This window comes from Apium graveolens, chromosome 3 (genome assembly GCF_009905375.1).
Source record: "Apium graveolens cultivar Ventura chromosome 3, ASM990537v1, whole genome shotgun sequence".
Classification (NCBI taxonomy): domain Eukaryota; kingdom Viridiplantae; phylum Streptophyta; class Magnoliopsida; order Apiales; family Apiaceae; genus Apium; species Apium graveolens.
Genome location: NC_133649.1, coordinates 294,594,355 through 294,618,505, shown reverse-complemented (window position 1 = coordinate 294,618,505; position 24,151 = coordinate 294,594,355). Strand labels below are relative to the sequence as shown.

The window sequence follows — 24,151 nt, the reverse complement described above, 5'->3', positions numbered from 1 at the left end:
CCCTCCATTTCTTGTTACCTAAAATCATGAAACCGCAGAAATATAAATATTCAAGATAAAAAAACTAATGATATGTGAATGTTATTTGTTTCAATTATTGTATTCTTTGCATTGTCTAACACATATCTAATGTATTCTCTACCTTGTGTTGCACTTTCTCCATATAGCGACGACCTTATCTTACTAACAGTAAACAGAGAAAAATAAGTAGTCACTAGATTACTGTGCTCAAAGTTCTTCTAAGAATTTCAACAACACGTCTGAATCAATTACATCAAACACGGCCCTAATCAAATAACCATATATCAAACAATACAGTAAAAATTGACAGAAATTTAAACAACTTACCCGAGCAGAAACACAACCAGCTAAAGCCATAGGAACAGTATACATAAGACTAGTAGTCTGTATCAAAATCCCAGTAACCGCGAGTCTAGTATTAGGCAAATATCCAGCAAGAACAGTCACAATTTCATACCACCGCCATTCCAAACAAATCCCAATACAACTAAGAACCCATAATAACACATGATTGACACAAAAAAATAATTTAATAAATAAATCCTAATTAACACATAGTGTAACATCGACAAAAGATCCCAAATACAAAATAACATATAAACAAAAAAGTAAGAAATGAGGTAAATTAAACAATAATCGAACAAATTTAATCTTCTACGAGATTAAATTTAGTGAATTGAAACAAAATTAGGGAATATGATTTGGGGAAAAATACATACAGTTCAAGGTTTAATCTTCTTCGAGTTTTAATCTTTACAAAGATTTAATCTTCAGTGTAGAGCCGCAGTGGAGAGTGTTTGAGAGTCTGTATGTTCTTCAAGTATTTGTGAATGTGGTGTAGCCGCTTGTAAGGGTCAGCAACGGGTCAGAACCGGACCGAACCGAACCGGAACCGAAAGAATCGAGAACCGAAATAACAATATTTCAAGAATCGAACCGGACCCGTTTATATGTAAGAACCGAACCGGAACCGAAGCGTAAATTTCGATTCCGAACCGAAAGAATCGAAGTTATATTTTATTTTATATTTATTTATTTTTCATATTATTTTATATTCTAACTTTTTAAATTTTGACTAGTTTTGATTATTTATTGAGGGCAATCTAGTAAAAAAAGATTTTTATTAGTGGCGGATCATTTTAAATTCGATTACTTTCTAATATATAAGAAGAAAAATATTTATAAAAATATTCGAAACTCCAAATATATTTAAAAAAATGAGTAATACAATAAAATTCATATTTTTCTTAAAATTTATCAAAATATTATAAATAAAAAAACATAATACGTAATATATATACATATATTTATATATATTTTTGTATTTATTCATTTATATACGGTTCGGTTCGGTTCTTACGGTTCTAGTATGTTAAGAACTGAACCGAACCGCGAACCGAAATTTCTAGAAAAACAAGAACCGAACCGGACCCGAATTAGTGAAGAACCGAACTGGAACCGTAATTTTGATCGGTTCTTGGTTTCGAATCGGGAAATGCTCACTCCTAGCCGCTTGTGAGTTTTGTGTAAGTCTTTTTTTTATTTGACAGTCGAGAAAACAATTTCAGCAAGTCCGCTCACAAATTTTGAACAAGCCCGCCTCAATTTTGGGCTCAAATCTTATATATACTGCAACGATTATATAATGTATTGCATTAATATATATTTTGTAACAACCTCCAAATTTTGTTGATTCAATTGCAATATTTTTTAAACTCCTTGTAATAGACATGTAATCACCTTTCAATAACAACATTTTTTAGATAATTTTTACAAATCTGGTTGCGAAAGCCAATCTATGCTATAATGTTATATAATTTATAACTATTTAAGTTTAATTGAAATTTTATTTTAAATATAATAATTTGTTTACAATATATCGATTAGGAAGAATACATAGTGATTAATCGTATTTAGGAAATTGCCTTGTACATAGTTAAGAACCATGTGGCCAATAAGGAGTAAATTAGAGGGGGTGTGACTACGATATACACGCATTTTCAAAAAATTGTCCATATTCCCAAATTTACAGAATGGTGGCTGAACTTCTATCCCGCATTTCAAAAACGTGTCTGCCGTTAAATTCAGCCCAAAAACTCTAACGAAGTCGGATCGTGGTATAAACACCAACCAACACCAACCACCGACCGGTTTCCGGAAAAGCTCCAAATTCCGGCGTTTCATCCCGGACTCCGGTGATACTCGTAACGGAGCCAAATCAGCCCTACACCATCCAAAAATTTCTAACAATTTGTAATGAATATCGACAACAATCGCCGATGACTGTTTCACCATTTTCGTTCGATTCCCGAACACAATCGGGCAAGTCAAAATCGGCCAACACAAAATCAATCTAAAACTTTGACAAATATAATATAAAATATCTCATCTACACAATAATACAAACATATGGAATTAGTTAATGTCAACAAACACAAGGTAATTTGTCCGGAAAATAGAAAGAACGAACCGACAACTCATTTTTCCGGTGAACTAAAAACGGAATCAAACATAAATCATATTTACATGTATATACTCGAATTTAAATGATCTATAATTCAATGTAATCAACTTCAGCAAAATATAACTGAAATCGAAAGCCCCCAATCGATGATAAATCATAGAATTGAAATTACAAATTTATCATACTTGTACTGGTTTTGATGATTGAATTAGATAGATGATTGAAATTCGCATGTTTTTGGTTACTCGAATACCAAAAAATGAGATACACGTCACCTTCGAATTTGATTTGATCTTCAAGAACACCAAGAACAATTTTTTAGTAAATTTTCTATAATTAAATTTTTATCTTCTTACAGAATTACAGAAAAAATACCCTTATTTCTTTAGAGACGTTATCCTATAATTAACGACAAACACGTTTTTTAAAATGCGGGATGAAAGTTACGGCCACCCCTTTATAAATTTAGAAATATGGTCAATTTTTCAAAAAATGCGCTCTTTTAATGAGTGTTGACAATATACTTGTTGAGGGGTAACCTTTTAAAAAAAAATATCAACTTGTTGAATAATATAACGGTTTTTCTGCCGTGTGCACATGAGTATATGCTAAGAGTTGGTGATTGATAGAGTTTCGCTAAAATATTGGCGGAGAGCTCATATTGGCCCCTCGGACTCTAGACAAATCCATCTATCTATACTATAATATTATAAGCAAAACATATGATAATTTGGTTGGTTGGTTTACACCTCCCAAAAAAGATTATTAACACTTTCCAAAAAAATAAAAATATACATATAATTAATTTAGGAACACGTTAATTCCGTTAAATTAAATGTAATATTACATATCCTACATAACTACTAACACTTGTACACTCCGATCATAAGTCAAAACTCTACTAATAAGTCTTAGCAGAAATCCTCCATTTATTTCGCATGTTATTAATTAATGTTATTAATTAATATATAATAATTCAAATAAGTTACTATTATCAACCTCTTCGGTCTTTACTATATTTCTTATATTTACTTTGTAGGAGACATGTCTACGTAGTTGCTGTTCATAAAAAAAGAGTACACTTATTAAGTGGGGATATACAAACGAATTGTACATCTGTACGAATTAAAAGGAAAATGAAAAAAATATCAAATTTAGTAAACTCAAATGTTGAGAATATATATGCCTTCAATAAGACTATAACAAATTTCTTTATATTTATAATAAATTTCTTTTCGGATCATTACGTTATAAGAATATTTATAAATTATAATATAAATGTTTGTTGTTGGCAAAATTCAAACCTGAATCTTGGGTAGTATATAAATAACAATATAAATATTTGATGTTGGTGAGGTTCGAACCTGGGAATTTTAATAGTTTATAAATAATAATATAAATATTTGTTGTTGGCGAGATTCGAACCCGGGAGCTTGAGTAGTGTATACTCTTTTAATATTTGAATCTAACGGTCCTGATCACTTAATATAAAAGATCTGACGGTCATAAATGTTGATAACCAAACTAACCAAAAAAAGGCATACCAACCAAAAAAAAGGCATACTAAATTATACCACAGTCCGGTTATTATAATATATTGTAGTATAGATATAATAATTCAAATAAGTTACTATTATCAACCTCTTCGGTCTTTACTATATTTCTTATATTTACTTTATATGAGACATGTCTACGTAACTGCTGTTCATAAAAAAAGGAGTACACTTATTAAGTGGACATATACAAAAGAAATGCACATATGTACGAATTAAAAGGAAAATGAAAAAAATATCAAATTTAGTAAAATCAACTGTTGAGAATATATATGCCTTCTATAAGATTATAACAACTATAAAAATTGTTAAATGAAGTTTTTAGTAGAAAAAACTAAAATTTTTAAGAAAATAAAAAATTTTGTTATTAACTTTTTTAATCTCTTAAGATAGAATAAAAAAATTAATTGGCCATTATAGTTAAAAGATAAATAAATTAAAATTAAAATAAATAAATATATATATTATAAAAATAAACTATTTACCACTTGATTAGGTTGGGGCCAATAATATAATTAGTCACAAAATAATACTCTCTCCGTCCCTAAAAACGATTCCCATTTGTGTTGGACACGTTTGCCAATGCACACTTTTGATTGTAATATCTTTAATTTCATATTAGTATTAAATATAAAAATTTTATTGTATTAAAATACTCATAAATACGAATCCAACAAAATACTAAAAATCAAAACGGGAAGATCATTTTGGGACGGGAGGAGTAGTCGAAATTAGTACGCCTGTGAGTGCCTGTGGCTGTTTGGCTTTGACCGTATTTTAGTTACGTTGTATTCCGATCTCTCAACCCAACCGAGTCAACACGGACTCATCTCATCTCATCTCTCCCACGATCTCTCCCACAAAAACCTCAAACTTAATTCATTTAGTTTACCAAAATGTCATCGGAGATCGAGGTCGTCGACGACATAGACTCCTCGCCGCCGACCACCACCGAGGCTACATCCAGTTCAACAAATGGCACAGTAATCGAGGACGATAAGTTGAGAAACGACGTTTACACGGCGGCGGCGTATGGTGATATGGAGAAGCTACAGAGATTAGTTGAAATTGATGGCTGCTCTGTTTCTCAACCTGATGGGCTGGGCTACTATGCTTTGCAGTGGGCTTCTCTTAATAACCGGCCCGTTGCTGCTCAATACATTATAGAGGTCCTCTTCTTTTACTTACTAAAATTAGCTTTACTTCGAATTTTATTGTCATTGAATTATTAGTTTTTATTTGAAACTTGCTACAACCTCCGTCCCATGGAATAATATACGTTCACTATTTGCACGATTTCTAGACTTCTATAAAGTATTATGAAAGTATAGTTTCATAATGTTTTTTTTTAATTTTTTTTTTGAATATCAGGAATTTTTTTTTTTAAAATATTGTGGAGTTATGTTTTAAATAAGTATTGAACAGCGTGCCAAAAAGTAATGTATAAAATTGAATGGGACAAAGGGAGTAGTAAATAGGTACTCATCTAAGTTAGGGGTACTCTGGTAATTGCATATTTTTACTGTCATTGAATTTGTTGCATAGTACTTTATGTAATAATGAATAATAAATAAATATAATAAATTTAGAAGTTTAAAAAATTAGCCATTCTCGCATTATTCATAAATCTAATATCATAAAATTATATTATTTATTAGTCAATAATCATTGTAATATTTTTTCTATTCAATAATATAAAAAATTTAGTAAATTACAAAATTTATATGAGAGGCGCCATCGCCACCTCACCACCCTCGTCTTCTCCTTTGCATAAATAAGCATAAATATAATAGAATGATATAACGATTTAAAAAAACATGATACTTGTCTTTGTAATATTTCATATGCTAAAGATTAAAGTAAATATTTAGGAAAATATAAAATAGGAAGTTGATTTTAGGAGAAAGGGGAGAAATGATATTAAAATGAAATTTATGAGAATATCAATATGTAAGTTGATTTAAAGAGAAAAGAGAAGTTTCAGGAGAATAGTATGATGGCCAATTTTAAAAATCTTAATGGAATATATTGTAGAAACTTTAGGAGAATATTACGAATGATAATAAGTATTTATAGATACTTGTCTTTGTAATAGAAAATATTATTATGGCAAGTTGATTTCAAAAATTTTAATGGAAGATGTTGTAGAAACCTTAAATGGAAGATGTTGTAGAACCTTTAGGAGAATATTATGAATGATGATTATATATTTAAGAGAATATAAGGTAACTGTAGTTTTAGATATTTATTAGGACAAAAAATCGTGAAAATTAGAAAAATAGAATGATACGATTTAAGAGAGGACACCTCACCGCCCTCGTCTTCACCTCACCGCTATAAGTATATATTGATGATTGATTTTTAGTTGAAATGCTATGTTAGGGGTACTTTAGTAATTGCAGAACTTGATCAAATAATTACAGTTATGTCATTAAAATATACACTGTGTACTTGTGCAACTGAAGGAAGTATGTATTAAGGGCATTTTCATCTTAAGTTTTGAGAAGTTAGTTACTAGTTGTAAGGATTGATTATTGATAAATGTTGATGTTTGGCAGCACGGGGGAGATGTAAATGTTGCGGATCATACTGGCCAAACAGCGTTGCACTGGAGTTCGGTGAGAGGTTCTGTTCAGGTTGCGGAGCTTTTGCTACAAGAAGGTGCTCGTGTTAATGCTACTGATATGAATGGATATCAGGTTGGTATTTTTGATGCTCGAGTTTTAAGAGATTACGTAGCCTCTTTTACTGTCTTAGGATCACAAGATATTAAGTTGCTAATATAGTATTAGTCTGCTATAATTGTGTGCAATGAATGACATTTAAATATGTGTTCAGCTTTAGCGGCACTTTAGTGGTTTGACCCTGGACTATGAAAAATAAAATAAAATAATAATGAATACGATATATGTTTTTCCATCAAGATGCAAATTAAGTGACTGACATTGTGAATAAATAAGTAATGTTGTATTTAGAAACTTAATTATCATGTTAAGATATCATGCATATTTTGTTTGATAATATAGTCGCAAATTCTTTTTTTATTCAATCATGAAGGTATAAGCCTTGATCTGTTTAGTTTTTGTAGCCAATACCTAATCAATAATAAAGGTAACCAATATGATAAGGAAACAATCTCTATTTCGCTAATAATAATAATCACGGTAACTTTCCGTATTACATTAATAATAATTATTTTAGCATCCCCTCATACTCACGATACTCAAACAGTAAGTACCGAGAGTTTGCAATATAATAAGAATTTTTTTAAAAAAAATCTAGAAAACAGTTGTCGTTCCAATCGGGAAACAGTCGTCATTCGTGTTATCATTTCCAATTGAAAAACGATCATCTGGCTGTCGTTGCTTCTAGTCAGGAAATAATCAATGGGTTGAAGGCCGCCGTCAGTTCATATTGTAAATCGTCATCGTTCTTTCCAATTAAGAAACGAGACGATTGTCAAATCTTGTTGTAAGTTACCGTTGTTGGTTTGAGACAGTCGCTTACACAAACTCATCATTGTTGATGTGGTTTTGTCTATCACAAATTCTTTTCTTATTCAGCATAAGCCTTGATTTGCTTACAATATAATGGCCGTTTATTGGAAACACTTAATCAATAATAAAGGTAACTAATAAAAGGATACAAACCCTGTTTCGTTAATAATAATATTCACAGTAACTTTCCATATTACATCAATAATAATATAGTAGGTTAAAACCCGTTCCTGGCACATATTCTTTTTAAATATTTTTTGTTTTATTAATTTAATTTGAATTGAATATTTTTAATATTAAATCATTGAATTGAATTGATAATGCCTTTTGATACAGTGTGTACTATGCTTTTGTTTTCCATATATTGTCATTTTAATTTTATCTGAAGTCCAAAATTTGGTTGAATATTAGTATGGTCTTGTCGTGTCCCAACTGCGACTTCTCACTCCTGGGAAAAAAATTACTTGAGCATATTGAACTTCGTACAAAACTGGTGTTCTGAGTTTTATTAACGACTCGTAACTTATATATAAATATATAACTGCTAAATCTTGAAAATTCAGTGGGACTTTTTCTTGACATTATGGAGTGTTTGATATAAAAATGATCATTAACTTGGACACACATATTTATTATACAATTTGACGATTATCAGAGATCTAAACTGATAATGAAATTGATCAAGAGCCTCAGTTGTTGCACCAGCTGTTGCACCTGCTGCGTCAGTTGCACCAACTGTTGCACCTGCTGCGTCAGTTGCACCAACTGTTGCACCTGCTGCGTCAGTGCTTCCTTTTTTTCTTGCAAAAAGAAAACCAAATAGCGGTGTCAATGACTTGTTTTTCATGATCCTTAAAGAAGGGTCTCTCAAGCACCGCGTCCCCTTGTGGCACCACCAGGGCACGGTGCCTGAGATTTTACGTACCCTGTGCAAGAAATGTGCCCCAACTAGAAAGTTTTGAAGTAAATATAAATAATAAAAATATTTTAAAATTATATTTTTAACATAATTTTATTAAACTAAAAATTAAAAAATAAAGAATATTACACGTACATAAATAGTTAACTTATTTAAATTTGTATATGAACATAAATTAATTAATTTAATTTTTAAATTTAAGTTTTTCAATAAATATATAAACATTTAATATATATAATTTAAATTGAACTAATCACCTAAAAAGAATGATTTAAAAATGACATAAATGAAAATTATTGCTCGCCGTTGTATTTTATTATTTAAAATCAATAGTATAAATTACTTATCAAAAAAATTAATATTTCATAAATAATATCTTATAATTTTTTCTCAATATAATAATTTATAATTTTTTACATTTACTATATATTCGACCTTTCTTTTATTTGTACATTACTTTTATTGCAAAAACAAATGTATGCTTACTTTTATTTTTTTAGACAAATTTTAATATGCACATGTATGTATAAATGTGCCCCTCAAAATTTGAGGGCCGTGTTACGTTGAACCACTCGCACACCCTAAGGCACGGCCCTGGGCACCACATGAGTTTTGGCTACAGTTTGTGGATTTCCGAACGTTGCATATTGCTTATTCTGAAACTCTACTTTGTGATCATGACTAATCATCATTTTTGTTTTTCATATTTTGTTGCTGCATTAATTTCAACATGTTTAACATCTTCGTCAACCTCTGCCTTAGCTGCGCTGCAACTTTTCCATTTTTTGTTCTTTTAGTTGTGGGAGTTCTTTCCTTGTATGTTCAAGCTCTTTTTGCAAAGAAAAGAGAAATATCGCCATTAACATGCTTTCATCTTTAGCTTTTTCAAGGTTACTCATATTGTGAGTTCCTCACACCTACTGCACACACACACACACATATGCAGTAGGTGCCTTTGCCTTTTGTGTATAGGTGTGCATTGTGTGGTGCAGTTGTGTCTATTTAAACAGTTTTGTTTGTCTTCTTTTAAGATGGACATGTTAAGTTTAATGTTTTTAGATGTAAGTGTAGTTGTAACGTTTAGGTTGTGCGTGTATATTTGCTTTTACATGTATGTATACCCCTCAGGTTAAAAGATTTTAAGTGAGTTTGTCCGGGAAAACCCCACACACAAGTCATCATATTAAAAGATTTTTAGATTTAAAGTGAGTTGTGTTTGGTTAAACCGCACAGGCAAGTCATCATATTTGCCCATCATATTTGGGCAAATTTATTTCAGTAAGATGTGTCTTTTCATTTAGGTTAAATCTCCAAGGTGTGTCTTTTCATCTAGGTTAAAACCCTCCAGACTTATGATGTCATAATCAGGCAGCAGGATTATATATACTATAGATTAATTTATTAAATAGCATTGCCGATGTTATTTTTGGAAAAGAATGGCAACTTGATAAGAGAAAATAGAAAAGTTAACGTGTTTTAACTGAAAAGGATAATTTGTTAGCTATTAATAATCACAGTATTATTATATTCTATTTTATTAAATAGATTTGCTCATGATATTTTTGAAAAAATTGGTGTTTTAATTGGGATAAATAGAAAATGTAACATATTCTAGTTGGAAAAGGTTATTGTTATTGTGATTGGGAAAGGTAATCTGTTAGTTATAAATAATAATTACTTTTATGAAAAATATATAAGGGCAATTAGGTAAATTCAGCGTGTACCAAAAAACAGGTACCGTACCAAAACTTTCAATGTTTTGTCTTTAATATAATAGTATAGATTAAAAGTGTTACTTCCCGTCCCATGTAAATGACATTTCTAATATATTAAGGGGTATAAAAGAAATACTTATTGACGTATTTGGAATGTTTTCTGTTTTGATAAGCATAAACAGTGTAATCCTTCTTTTCTACACGTAACTGGTGTTTGTTTGCTCTGGATTACTGAATATTATAATGCATAGATTTTGGAAATAATTATGTCTACCTGACTACTGGTTAGCACTGTGTCTTTATTGCAGGCAACGCATGTTGCAGCACAGTACGGTCAAACAGCATTCCTCTATCACATTGTTACGAAGTGGAATGCGGATCCTGATGTTCCAGATAATGATGGCAGAAGCCCATTACATTGGTATATATAAGCTCAACCCTGCATTTATTGATAAACTTGGTGGTGTGAAGTTACTCTGAACCAAATCTTACCTGTAGAATAAATCATTAGTCTGTTCATTAGAGATTTAATTTATTTAGTTAGGTGGAAAGAGCAATATCTGCTCTGGATTATTTTCACAATTTCTCTTCAATACCGGTAGAAATTACATACATGTTTTCCTTTGAGTAACCTCATGTAAATTGTAATGCTTAACAATGATAATTATCAATTTCTGAAAAAAATGTAGGGCTGCATATAAAGGGTTTGCTGATAGTATACGCCTTCTTCTATTTTTGGACGCATATAGGGGACGCCAGGACAAAGAGGGTAAATGTTAAAGCTCTGCCTTCGTATCTGTAATTGATTTATATTGCATGTCTTTATAGCCAAATTGGTTATTTAAGTAAGCTAATGATCTGTTGTAAACCATAAATTTGTTGTATCTTACAAAATTTTTAATCCATATCATGAATTTAGGCTGTACGCCCCTTCATTGGGCTGCTATTAGAGGGAACCTTGAGGCGTGCATGGTATTAGTGCAGGCTGGAAAGAAGGAGGATTTGGTTGTGACTGATAACACTGGCCTTACACCAGCACAGCTTGCTTCTGATAAGAATCACAAGCAAGTTGCCTTTTTCCTTGTAGGTATTCCTTATTTCCTGCAATCATATGAGAACCCTGGGGGGGGGGGGATGCAGAGTTCTTGTGATGCTGGTTTCTATCTTATACTTTGGGGAGAGGGGATAGATTAATTTAGTATTTTAGGGGGGGTGGGGGAGGATTCTCGCATCTCGAACAAATCCTCTTTTGGAATGCTGGTTTGTCTTTATTATACATGCAAGTGAATTGAAATTAACTTATTTCATCATGAGATTAGTGATTTTGTTTTGTTGGCACAGAACAAGGGTTTCAATAGAAAAAGGCATTGTTTTTTTAATGGAGAATTTAAAAGCATTGAATAGTATGTTTGTCTACTGTTTCTTATTGCTTGCTTACTTGCCTAAACTTGCAAGTGAATTAGCTTCTAGAAATAAGTGAATTGTGTTATGTAACTTATGTTCTCCAACCTTTTTGGACTAGATTAGATATTAATTGTAATGTATTTTAATTTGGTTTTGTTTGATGATTTTGTTCAGATGTTCTTATATGTCTATACAAAATGATAGACGATTTATGTGTTCTACTCAGCGAACTCCTACTATCCCACTATCCCCTGCACCCTTTCCTTTTCAGTACATGCAAGCATTATTCATTCATTTACAATCTTGTGATTCGTGGATAATTAGCACTCTATGTCCTCTTAATAATTCCTTCCAATTGTTGATATCTGTCTTCCTATTATCATCCCACTCTTCAATGTGAATTAAATAATTGATTATGCAGGGCAATGCAAGGAGGTTGTTTGATAAACGTTGGGATGGAAACACTCGCCTTGGACAACTTTCTAAATTAGGACTTGCGCCAGTACTTTGGTGTATGATATTCGTGCTACTTGTAATGTATGTTCATTCAGTCATAACAGGTGTGCATTATGCTCCTTTAATATGGTATAAATTAATCTTAAGGGATTTTCCTTATTTGTTTAATTTATAAACTGTCACGGGGAATCTATTTTGTGTGGACACTAAATCTCATATCATCTTCCATTTCGGGTGCAGCTACAAATCTACCAAAATTGACCGCGGGCATTGGCCTACTTGCATGGTTGGGTGTGTTCTTAGCAAGTTCTGGTTTAATTTTTTTCTATAGGTGTAGCAGGTACCTCCTCTAGAGAAGTATGGAAAGTTCTATATGATTTGTGCTTCATGCTAATATATGTGATTATTAGAGGCTTGCATTTTTTGTTTGATTTTTACTTTTAATAGAATTAGACCTGAACATTTGTTATAAAGAAATCAAGATCAATACGTAAAACAGTAGTTGTCACCGTTTTAGCTTATCATGACTGCCAATTATACTATTGTGGTTTGCATTGTTAGCCTGTTACGATTACTTCTAGAAGTGCACATGATGCATCTGATGCTTACTTTGATGTGACAATGTCTTTAAGAAATGTAGTGCAATTATATTATTAAGAACACTGGATTGAAAAATGCAAATGCATGCAAGCAGTGGATCATCTAGTAGACATACACCATTTCGAATTGTAGTATACTTTTAGTTGAAACTTACTGTACTAAATTATCATAAACAGTACACTATCAGTACACTTTTATAATTATTATAGTTAAAATACAAGTCACAATTTTGTAGCTATAATACTCCCTCTGACCCTTTTTATTTGTCACATTTGGAAAAAACACACATATTAAGGAAAATTGAATTATATGCCTCGTTTCCATGTATGCCCCTAATTATTGCATTAAATTGTAAGTTAGGTGTGTGTGTATTAATTGTAAAGTCAAACATTGGAATTAGGATTGTAGGGGTATACATGGAAAGACTTGTACAAAAATGTATTGGAATCAGAGTGAGATAACCTTTTTAGGGACAATTTTTTTAAAGTGACAACTAAAAAGGGATGGATGGAGGAAACAAACACACACACACACATATATAATATTTAATTAATCACTTCATGCAACTTTGTTAGAGATTGATGCTATAATCTTCGCCTTTGAAAATAGGGTACTCTAAAAATAAAAAAGGGTATGCATCTTTTTCTGTAACAGTACTTGTTAGATAAATGATATCCCCAATTTTATTTTTTGGCTAATGTCTGTTTCCTTAGGGTTCAAAAGTTATTAGCGACCTTTTTAATTGTTACCTGATCCATTGTGTATAGTGTTTTCCTTGCAGAATTGGAGAAGTTGGTAAAATAAACTGAGTTGTACAAATAGACATCTGTAGTAATATTGCAAAATTCATTTGAAGCAACTTTGGCATCTATTATCTGATTTGGTGTCTTTTTTGATCTTTAGCAAAGATCCAGGTTATATCAGAATGAATATGCATGATGCCCAAAATATGAAGGACGATGTGAGTACATTTACTAATCATTTTTCTTCGTTTTTTATTTTTTACACTGGTAATTGTTTGACTCGTCTCTTGCATACCAAGTAAATCTTTTTTTGTCATGCTTTTTCTTTGTAATTATGCTTTGCCTAAAACTCTTATAATAATTTTTAATTTGATTTTACTTTCTAGGAACCCTTGATTAAGATTGAAATTGGCAATCCTGCGTTGCTGGCTGGCAATTGGTCTTTGCTCTGTCCAACTTGCAAGGTGTTATCTTGTTCTTGTTCTATACCAGGGTCAAAGAAAAGTTTACTTTCTTTTTGCTTGATTTATAAAATGTGGAATTATTGATAATTGGTATTTTCTTTTTGCAAGATTGTACGTCCTCTTCGTGCGAAGCATTGTTCCACATGTGATCGCTGTGTTGAACAATTTGACCATCATTGTCCTTGGGTATCTAATTGTGTTGGAAAGGTGCGTGACCACTTTTTTTTTTTGTAAAAATGCCATGGATCTTTATCATGTTTTTTTAGAGAAATATTATTGGGAAAATTAATTCTCACGTCCTTGAACTATAGCCACTTTTTTTCTAGGTCCCTAAACTATAAATGTAAATATATATGTAATTTAACTTTTGATTTTTTCTCATCGCAGTCCTTCCGCTAAAATCAGAATGACGCCCTTAGTTCCGAAGAATCAAAGGAAACTTTGAAGATGATTCCGGTTTCCAAACTCAAAGCTTGAGTAACCAAATCGCTCGTTTTTAAATACCCTATCCATCTACATCGTCAAAATCACTGAAAAACTAATCGAATCAAAAACCTAATTTCAGTCAAAAATAAAAAAATTCCCAAACTGAATTTTGATGGTTTAGATTCGTAGGGGATTGAAAAGTGAGCATTTTGGTTACTCAAGCTTCGAATTTGGACATCGGAATCACCTTCAAAGTTGGCTCTGATTCTCCGGAACTTCAAGAATGTTCTTGAGAACTTTGCCACGTCAAGAAAAACTAACGGCGTCAATTTGATTATAACGGAAAGATTGCGATGAGGAAAAATCAAACGTTGAATTATTTATAAATTTACATTTAAAGTTTAGGACCTAGAAAAAAAAGTGCCTATATTTCAGGGACGTTGGAAACAATTTTCCCAAATATTATATGTCCAGATTATATGTTTTAAATATTTTCAGATACTCTATATATATAACAGTGGGTATTTTTTTTAATACTTGTCTAGTTGTGTGGGTGTTCTACTTTTCCTTTCCAGCTTGTTCCCGTCATTAAATATTTAGTTTGGAATATATTTTTTCGATATTTCATCATATTCTTATATATCTTGTCCTGCATGTTGTGCTCAAACTTATGGTATTGTTCTGACAAGAATTTTTTTTCTCCAGAAGAACAAATGGGATTTCATTGTGTTCCTTGTAGTAGAAAATCTAGCCTTGCTGATAACTGGTGGAATTGCTCTTTCAAGTATGTTTTGTTTATCTACTCATTTTTTCAATTATAGTTTTACATCCAGGACATGTGGTATGTTAGTCAGAAAATTTACATTATTTCTCTCAACGATATTTTTAAATTAAGATAAAATTTACTTGTTTCTATGCAGGACTGTTGACAGATCCATTAGCTCCTGCTGCTTTTGTACCGTGGGTGAAACATGCCTATGAACAGCATATTGGAGCTGTCGCATTTCTGTTTTGGGATTCTTTCCTGTTTCCTGGTGTTGCCATCTTAACTGTTGTACAAGTTTCTCAGGTACCTAGTTTATCTGGTTGCAATTTGCAAGCTTGTTAATTAATTTCTGCTGCTGCATCTGAACACACAGTATGTTGACATCTCTCAAGCTACTGTTTGCTCACAAACTAGAAATTGCTGATGTCCAAACTTTTTTTTTTTGCTTTAGTTGCCTCTTTCAACTTGTGCACTGTTTTTTCAAAGTCATTCACCGTATAAAATTAGACATGAGAGCTCTAGGATGCAGTAAACTAGCTTAGGCCATCGATTCAAAATAAACCTTTATAATAGTTTTTCTCTTGAGCGTGTCTGCATCTTTTTAAAATTTGTGTGTTTGCATCACCCTTTTAGACCTTGAGTGCAACTCATCTTGTAAAGCATAGTTCTTAGATTTTATGTTTAATGCACCCTCTCTAGATGATGTTTACTAATATGTGCACATGTTTGCATTTTTTGATTAAAATTTCTATTTTTTTGGAATTTGTCAAATCAAATTCAATTTGCTCTATACCCTGGTACATTTACCTCTTGTATCCATATATTTATGGAATTAACATGCAACTTTTACGTCTTGCTGATTAAAATTTCTGCAGATCTCTCGTAATATCACAACAAATGAATTAGCCAATGTAATGCGATATAACTACCTTAGAGGACCGGGTGGTCGGTTTAAAAATCCATATGATCATGGTTGCAAGAAAAACTGCTCTGATTTTTTGATAAATGGCTACAACGAGGACACGGAGTACAATGAAGAGTCATCTAGATCCGAGGGGATTCATATGATGCATATGACCAGAAACTTGAACATACAAAATGGGCAGGGTACTCAATCTGAGCAACCTAATGGAAATAGCCATGTTGCGGTCGATGTGAATGCCTCTGCAAATTCTCGGCATGGACACGTACATTCTTCGCACTGTAGCCATAATGAGAAAAATATAAACAGCTCGGTCCCGTTGGGATTAGGTCTGGGTCTTGGAAGAAACTCCGCCCGTTCTGTGGCAGCGTCATGATATACCCGTTTTGTGGTAGCTTCATAATATAGTGATAGATAGTAAATCCCTCATTGCGCCTGAACTGGTTATGAGCAAAACATTGGGTGTATTTTTTGTAATTTATTTGGTATGGTTACCAATTTGTGGTTCCATTTAGCTTTTAGTGATTCATGTGAACAGATGTAGAAATTGGGTTCCTTGTTACTTTAGTAGGATAGATTATAAAATTTGGTTTATAGTCATTTACCAAGCTTCGACAGGTCTTATTTTTTGCTGCAAGTATCAACTTACCTAATAGTTGAGGAGAGATGGACAAAAGGTTGTCAAATGATCCAAAATATCACTTCTGAAAATTATGACCTAAATTAGAAAAAGCCCAAAATGCTACCGTGTAGCGTTATGCACCTGTGACCTTTTTTTAAAAAAAATATGCAAAACGTGATATTAAGTTGATTTTTGAAACCAAATATTATATTATGTAGTCTTTGACTTTATCTGGCGTTTTACACATAATTTTAGGGCAACACGCTACAGAATGTAGTGTTTGCTTTCAAAACTCAACTTAATATCACGTTTTGCACATTTTTTTTAAAAAAATGTCAAAGGTGCATAATTTTATACAATGTAGCGGATTTTTTGCCTAAGCTTTTTGCCTAAGCGGTACATAATGTAACGTTTTGAGATGATATTTTGGGCCATTATTTTCAGAAATAATATTTTGGACTATTTTTTAACCCAAAGTGATATTTAGACCAAAAGTTTATTTTGAAAATATGGAAATATGCAAATCAAAACAGGCGATTCACAAACTAGAAACAAGCAATTCGTCTTGAAAACTATCGTTCTTGATTTTTGAGTTGTCCTAAGCACATATTTTTTTTAAACAAGGGAAATACACAGAATATAATACTAATTGGGTGAAGATTTGCTATATGCTCATGAAAACTCAAAGACTAATCCATGCCTTGTTTGTTATGCTTTTGTAGCTCAAATTATTTGTAATAAATTATAGGGTTAATTGCACTTTGCACCTTATTACTGTGTTTCAAAAATAAATTTGTACCAGAACTTTAACAAATTCAGTTTGCATCCTCATACTTCAACTTTGGGATTCATCATGCACCCCTTTTCAAAATTTTGTGAATTGGGTAGGGGTAAAACCGGAATTCAACAATATACTTAATCAAAATAAAATTTAGCTTGTTCAAATATTATTTAAAATTATATATTATTTTATAGCAACTATAAAATAATAAATTATTAATTTTCAAATAACACTATTAATTTTACCTTCGATTATCATTTTTTTAATATCAATTTCAAAAATTTTATTACTCTACTTTATTAAATTTAGTTATATAATCAAAATTAATTGTTAAAATATTTTTTTGTAGAATTACAAAATACTAGAATTAATAATATAAAATGAAATTAAAACTCAAATTACTATTATCATTTAAAAAATTAAAAACTTACAATTTTGTATCAAAATTCAAGTTTTAACATTATTTTAAAAGATATGAAATTAATTTACTTAATATTTTTGCTGAATTTTCGGTTTTGCCCCTGTCCAATTCAACAAAATTCTGGAAAGGGGTGCATAATGAATCCCAAAGTTGAACTATAGAGGTGCAAACTGAATTTTCCAAAATTCTCGTACAAATTTGTTTTTGAAACACAATAGTAGGGTGCAAAATACAATTTATCTAAATTATAGTATAACCAAAGCTGGATACACTACCAATGCATATTTTCTGTTTTCATATTAAAATGTAAGACCAGTACCCTGCTCATACGAGATTGACATAATAAATAAGTTTTTATTAACATGCGACACTATAAGTATAAACCCATCCTACTAAAGATAAACTAAGGTTACTGTTTGCGATCAAAGCTTATATACAAAAAGTGTGCACCTTAGTTTTACTGGGTGAGATTAGCAGATATTCACTTTTTACTATTTACTCCGATGATGGAACGTTCTTAACGTTCTCTTCCGCAGAATTATTCACTTCAGCTGAAGTAATCAGTCCCAGATACTCGTTTATGGCTTCCCCTTCTATAGTCACTTCAATATCATAGTCAGACAAAGCATCTCCTCTCTGAAGTTCTTCAGTCAATTCATCTTCCATCTCCACATCTCGCTCCTCTTCCTGATTTAGAGTTGATGATTCGCCATTACTACCATCAGAAGTTTGAGAACTAACAAATTCCTGCGACCCCAAAACATTTTCTTCACCAGCAGTAGGCACAGGATGCGTAGAATTTGCAGTATTTGCAACAGCAGCAGCACTTCCATTTGGATTGTCATGCAGAGCAAGTAGATGATTTAGTGCTGCATCTTCTGTTCCATATGCATTAACAGCAGCAGCAGCTGCAGATAGCAAGCAAAATCAATGAGAAACCTCGATAAAAAAAGGTTTCTATATCGGAGAACACTCCAGAAACCTCATGTCTTTTTGCAATTGAATGCTAAAAGCATTTCATTGACAAACTCCAGAACAATAATTACACTTCTTTAACGTTGATCAAAACCATACTATTGTGAAGCTTAAGAAGACAACCGACAACTAACACAGATAGATAATAAAAAATAATAATACATATCGTGGCATCGCAACATTAGATAGGACATAATTACCAATTGGTCTCTGGAAACCCATAGAAACAAGTTTTTCAATTACAGCATCTGCTTCTTGATGGAGTCTTTTCCTTCTCCTGGATTCGACATTGAGCTACACAAAATATATAAAGCAAAATTAATAAAATTAACATAGAACTGAAATTCATATTAATAGAAGATCTTAACCTGTATGGCAGAATTAGTTTCTGGATTTGTCAAGTCATCCAAAGCTTTCTGAGTATCATTCTCATTTCTTCTTAGGGCTTCAGCAGCAAGTGCTCTCTCAAACCTGCCATTTTAAGGAACCAGATAAAATTACTGACCACAGGAGTACTCCACTGTACATGAGGGTTATGGACAAATTCATTGTAAATTTTATCTCAAGCCCATGCAATATGAAACCTAAGAAAGTAAAAAGTAGCCACACAACTGTAACTAGCCAGAGAGCACTTCAACCTATGAAGATCCAATAAACAGTACGCAAAATTGATATATCTGCAGATAATGTCTTCAATTGAAATATTGGTGTGGTAAATTAAAAAAAGATATAAATTCAATCTCCTCTTGTCTCTCCCAGATAGCCATGAAATGACCCAACGATAAAGCAGTAATTACTAAACAATATTTGTACTTAAGGTGACCGCATATTTTTGCAAGTACTTACCCAATGGACTCCAGTTCACTCAACCTTTGTAGATCCACTGCTTTTCTTAGAGGAGTTATTCCAAAACGCTTTTGTTCCCTAAAATTAGTAATATATTAGCGGTGAAGCAAAACTCTATGAAGCGAACATAAAGAATATTCATCCACACCATTAAAACTCTTACATAATCTCATGTTGTCTACGTCTGTCATCTTCCCTCTTGCGCATTTTTTTCTCCTTCAGATCAACAAGAAGCTCAACAGCACTCCCGACATCTTGACCACTCATACGAAGGGCCCTCTTTGCATCATTTTGTCTGTACCCCATGCTCATAAGTAGTGACAGAAGTTCATCAGGCACCTGAAGCTGAAAGATGAAAAATAGCATTTTTGTTTGAGATGCAACCAGGGGGAGGGAAAATATATTCAGGGAATTTTTAGTGTTAAATAGAATCTCATTAATAGCACAAGTTTCAATGTCAGTCTTAAAACGGACACGTGATTACTTATGGGTTCGTAGTGTTAGTAAACCAATCCCCTTGAGAAGAACAGTTTTAACTCAGAAATGCATTCACAAGGAAAATGAAGAACTCGTGGTTGCCAAATCAGCAAAAGCAACTGGAGATCTCACCAAATATTCAGATTTTGCAGTAAATTTTAACTCAATGTTCAAATTTTAGTTTACAGGGGGGGGAAATAAAATTATAATTTTAAACCTATTTAATATGATATATATGTCACATAAATGCAAGTTTAGCGGTGTCTATTGCTTTCGTTAATTATAAGTGGCTACACCCCTGCTCTTGATGGTGAATAGGGAATTATACATTTTTCGCCAATGAGATATCTGATGACTTCTACAAAATTTCTTTCCGTCCCGCTTTAGGCAAATACAGACCAAAAACCATCACGGGACTACTTTGCATAAGAAACAGAGGAATGAACCTTGATTAAGAAATACCATTATGTAAACAGAACATAGAAATATATTACTATTGACCCCTTCTTTACCCGAATGTCTTATAATAATTGTTATATATATTACATGGAATGTGTACATTTGCCGTATTAGCTGTGATTCTATAGTTTGTTTGTTTATAAGCACATATACTCATATAGTTTAGCCCCATGAATACTGTAAAGAACAACATCATTTAGCTGCTAGGAAGATAAATTAACCTGCAAGTACTTAGCTTGAGCCGAGCTCAAAAAAGCCTTAGATTTTTGTAGCTGCCCACTGTGATATGCCACCACCCCTTCCAGCAGGTCCATTCTCAAATATCTAGAACCACAAGTTCAGAAAACAATTCAATACTTAATCTCCTATCTAAGATTTTAACATATAAAAGGACAAAATATAGCCTTAGCCATAATATAGACTCACAATGGAAGCTCTGGGCAGCGACCACCTTGCAAGATTCTTACTCGGCTGGATTCTTTACCATGTGCACGCTCAATCCCGACTCTAGCTTTAGCAAGGCGTACTCCTGCCAACGAGAGCCAGCTCATATCTCGAAGCATAAAATAGCACCATACCATATCAATTTGTAGTATGGGGACATTATCCACCAGCTGAAAGACAGGGAAAGAAAAGAAATGAAACCAACACATTTTGTTAACAGGAATTTGTGATTCAACTCCAAGTACAAAAATATAACTAAACGGACTCAGATGCTATAACAAGTCTCATAATTAGTAATCTTAGGCTTCGTTTGGGAGTGCCGTTGAAAACTGTTGTGCTGTGAGAAAAAATGCTGGTGGAAAAAGTGCAGTCAGGAAAGGAAAATTAGATGACTATTTGGTATTTTTTTTAATTTATGCATATTTTGAGATATAATATATAAAAATAATGTTTTTGAGAAGGGTTGGTGAAACTGGTAGCTAATTCTTGCAAAAACTGAAAACAGTTTTTTTCAAAAGCATGAGGGGGCATGCTTTTGCTAACAGCAGCTTTTAGACCAAAAGCATTTTTCTAGCTTTTAGAATTTACCAAACACCTTTCTGACAGTTTTTCAGCAAAAAACTGTTGTAGCTGTTTGCAACAGCAATAAAAAACGGGGCCTTAGGAGCCAATAAAACCAGTCTTAGATGCTCAATTCTTAAAACAGATTTTGGCAGGTGCCTATAATGTCCACAGATGTTTTTCACTTGAACATGTAAACTTGATATCGAGATTTTTATGCAAAGATTACATGCATTATGAAAACATTGCAAGAAACTTATTGCAGAAGTGCCATTCTTTTTAGGAATGACAACTCTAAATGAAGTGTTTACGGCAGAAGTGTTAAACTTTTCATAAATGACAATTTTAAGTAAAGGAAGAGTGGCTAACTTGCCTCAATGAGCTTCGGGTCGCAGAGAGAAAAAGCCTCCTGCACAAAGAAAATTCAGCATTAGACAAAGTAACCAAGATATTGGATTTGCGTTATATATCAAAAATAGTACACCACGACAAACCTCCCCCATGGTAAGGACTTCAAGAGCATCTTCATATTGTTGTCTTTTAATTAGCTGTTTTGCACTTGCATGAAGCATTAGGCCCGTCATAATTGCCCTGTTTTTTTCCAAACAAGAGAAATACATGAGGCCCATTGGTTCCATCTACAAAATATAATATCTAATTCAAGTTTCATACCTCTGGTCATTCTCTGTTCCCAACTGCACTTTCTCTCCGCTCTGATTCTCCAGCTCAAGGTTAAAGTCTTCAATTGGTAGTGAACCATCCGCATGTCGCTTGGCTAGTGACATAGCAGCAGCTCTGCAAGGCAATTTTAGAGTCAACAGATATAAAACTAATAAAAACGGAAACTTTAACTAAAGCACAAGATCCAAAGATACATTAGTATTAAAAAATTTCAATTTTTAAACAAAAACAGAAACAATCAAAACTAGCCGGAACCCATGTGCAAGAACTTGACACAATGCTCACTAGAATCTAAATTGTGATCACAGCTTCTCCGAAAATATAGTAAGTACAGTTATAGTAAATACAGTAAACAAATCAAAATAGCTTCCAAATCATACAACAAAATAAAAAACAATTAATAATCTGTAAATGTACAAAACCATTAAAGCCAGCCTATTCAAACACATTTACAATTACAAGCAAAGGCAAGAATGCAAGTAACAGAGAGAAAGAGAGAGTGAGGGAGAGAGAGTGAGGGAGAGAGAGAGAGGGAGAGAGAGAGAGGGAGAGAAGGGGGAGAGAGAGGGGGAGAGAGGGAGAGAGAGAGAGAGAGAGAGAGAGAGAGAGAGAGAGAGAGAGAGAGAGAGAGAGAGAGAGAGAGAGAGAGAGAACAAACTTACTTAATCCTAGTCAGTCTACTAGCCCGTTCTTCTTCAGCAAGAGCCTTCTGATTCTCAATCATCAAAGCCTTACCTTGATCAACAGAAACCCTAGTAGCCATAATTTTAGCATTATTCTTAACACCCACTTGACCTAAACTCTCATCACCATCTTTAAGCAACTTCCCACCACAAATCAAATTAATCGACTCAGCCCCACAACCCGATCGTTGAGCAACTTGGTGTCTCAACATAGACACGCTCCATGTCTCCAATTCAGCCTCCAACACGCCTGACCATGCTCCCGCTATCTTCAATTTCGCAGCCATAAGTAATAAAATAGATGATTGTGTTTGTTTATGTAAAAACAAAGCTTATAAGGCTTGGGGGAAGATGATGAAGATGATGGCTTGTAGTACAACACTGCTGGACTTTTAGAGTCAGTCTCCTAATCCCACTCGTACGCTGCGTTAGTGTCAGGATCGATTGGGCCCCTGAAATGACCTCAATAACTCGTAAAATATTTGAATTTGGTTCGGGAATAATCGAGCTGAATTTGAGCTATTCAATTTTTTTATCGAGCCGAATTCGAGTTTCAAATTATTTGACTTGTAAGATTCGCGAGTCTTTATTACTTGTAAATTTTTAATATAGAATATATTTTAAGATAAATATTTAATATTTTATTTATATTTTTTATATTTAATCAAATCGAATTCGAATCGAACTGATTATATGAGTTTTTATCAATATTTGGTTAAATCGACTTCGAGATTTCGAGCCGAACTCAAGCATAGAGATTTCGAGCCGAACCCCAACATGTGAACATGAGCTCGAGCTTGATTTCGAACATTTTAATATTATTATTGTAAAATAGATGATTGTATAATAAACAAAGACAAGAGGCTTTTAAGGTTTAGGGGAAGCTGCTGGACTTTATAGAGTCAGTCTTCTAATCCCCCTAGTACGCTAGCGTAGGGTGGACGGGTGGTCTTGTGTCGACGGGGCTGTAAAATGACCCGACCCGACCCGACTAATTCATAGTATATTTAAGCGAGACTAGTTTATAGCCCGTGCTCTGCACACGGGTATTTCAAAAATTATTTAATAAAATAAATAAATAAATTTATAATTAAAATTGAATAATATAATTCTGAAAAATTAAGTTATTTATATAATAAATGTATTGCATCTACATATTATGATAAATTTATTTAATGAACTACTTTCGTTACATAAATTATTTTTATGTTATACTCCCTCAGTCCCTTCCAATTATTTACATTTCTGAGG

The 24,151-nt window shown here is 32.7% G+C and overlaps 2 protein-coding genes across 2 annotated transcripts; one reads left to right on the top strand and one right to left on the bottom strand.

The window, feature by feature from the left end:
* The first annotated feature begins 4,740 nt into the window (after positions 1–4,740).
* LOC141713626 (protein S-acyltransferase 24-like) lies at positions 4,741–16,572 on the top strand. Its single transcript, XM_074517125.1, has 13 exons — positions 4,741–5,207; positions 6,597–6,737; positions 10,478–10,590; positions 10,859–10,938; positions 11,089–11,252; positions 11,995–12,133; positions 12,270–12,369; positions 13,533–13,590; positions 13,759–13,836; positions 13,945–14,043; positions 14,968–15,046; positions 15,183–15,331; positions 15,904–16,572. The coding sequence occupies exons 1-13, from the start codon at positions 4,935–4,937 to the stop codon at positions 16,324–16,326; spliced, it is 1,896 nt and encodes a 631-aa protein (XP_074373226.1). The 5' UTR covers positions 4,741–4,934; the 3' UTR covers positions 16,327–16,572.
* Positions 16,573–18,041: 1,469 nt separating this feature from the next.
* Positions 18,042–23,350, bottom strand: LOC141713625 (uncharacterized). The gene is made up of 11 exons (XM_074517124.1): positions 22,880–23,350; positions 22,209–22,331; positions 22,031–22,127; positions 21,910–21,945; positions 20,958–21,145; positions 20,753–20,855; positions 19,759–19,940; positions 19,596–19,673; positions 19,118–19,220; positions 18,950–19,043; positions 18,042–18,682 (listed from the first exon to the last, which is right to left on the bottom strand). Exons 1-11 carry the CDS (start codon positions 23,185–23,187, stop codon positions 18,270–18,272), a joined length of 1,725 nt encoding a protein of 574 aa, XP_074373225.1. The 5' UTR covers positions 23,188–23,350; the 3' UTR covers positions 18,042–18,269.
* Between the last annotated feature and the right edge of the window lie 801 nt (positions 23,351–24,151).

What these genes read in the sequence shown, in the direction of transcription:
- LOC141713626 (XM_074517125.1), top strand. Translation starts at nt 4,935, where the DNA reads ATGTCATCGGAGATCGAGGTCGTCGACGACATAGACTCCTCGCCGCCG. An exon ending in CTGCTCAATACATTATAGAG is followed by an intron (nt 5,208 to 6,596) that starts GTCCTCTTCTTT and finishes GATGTTTGGCAG; the next exon opens with CACGGGGGAGATGTAAATGT. An exon ending in CTGATATGAATGGATATCAG is followed by an intron (nt 6,738 to 10,477) that starts GTTGGTATTTTT and finishes TCTTTATTGCAG; the next exon opens with GCAACGCATGTTGCAGCACA.
- LOC141713625 (XM_074517124.1), bottom strand. Translation starts at nt 23,187, where the DNA reads ATGGCTGCGAAATTGAAGATAGCGGGAGCATGGTCAGGCGTGTTGGAG. An exon ending in GCGACCCGAAGCTCATTGAG is followed by an intron (nt 21,146 to 21,909) that starts GCAAGTTAGCCA and finishes CCTGTCTTTCAG; the next exon opens with CTGGTGGATAATGTCCCCAT. An exon ending in CGTAGACAACATGAGATTAT is followed by an intron (nt 19,674 to 19,758) that starts GTAAGAGTTTTA and finishes TACTAATTTTAG; the next exon opens with GGAACAAAAGCGTTTTGGAA.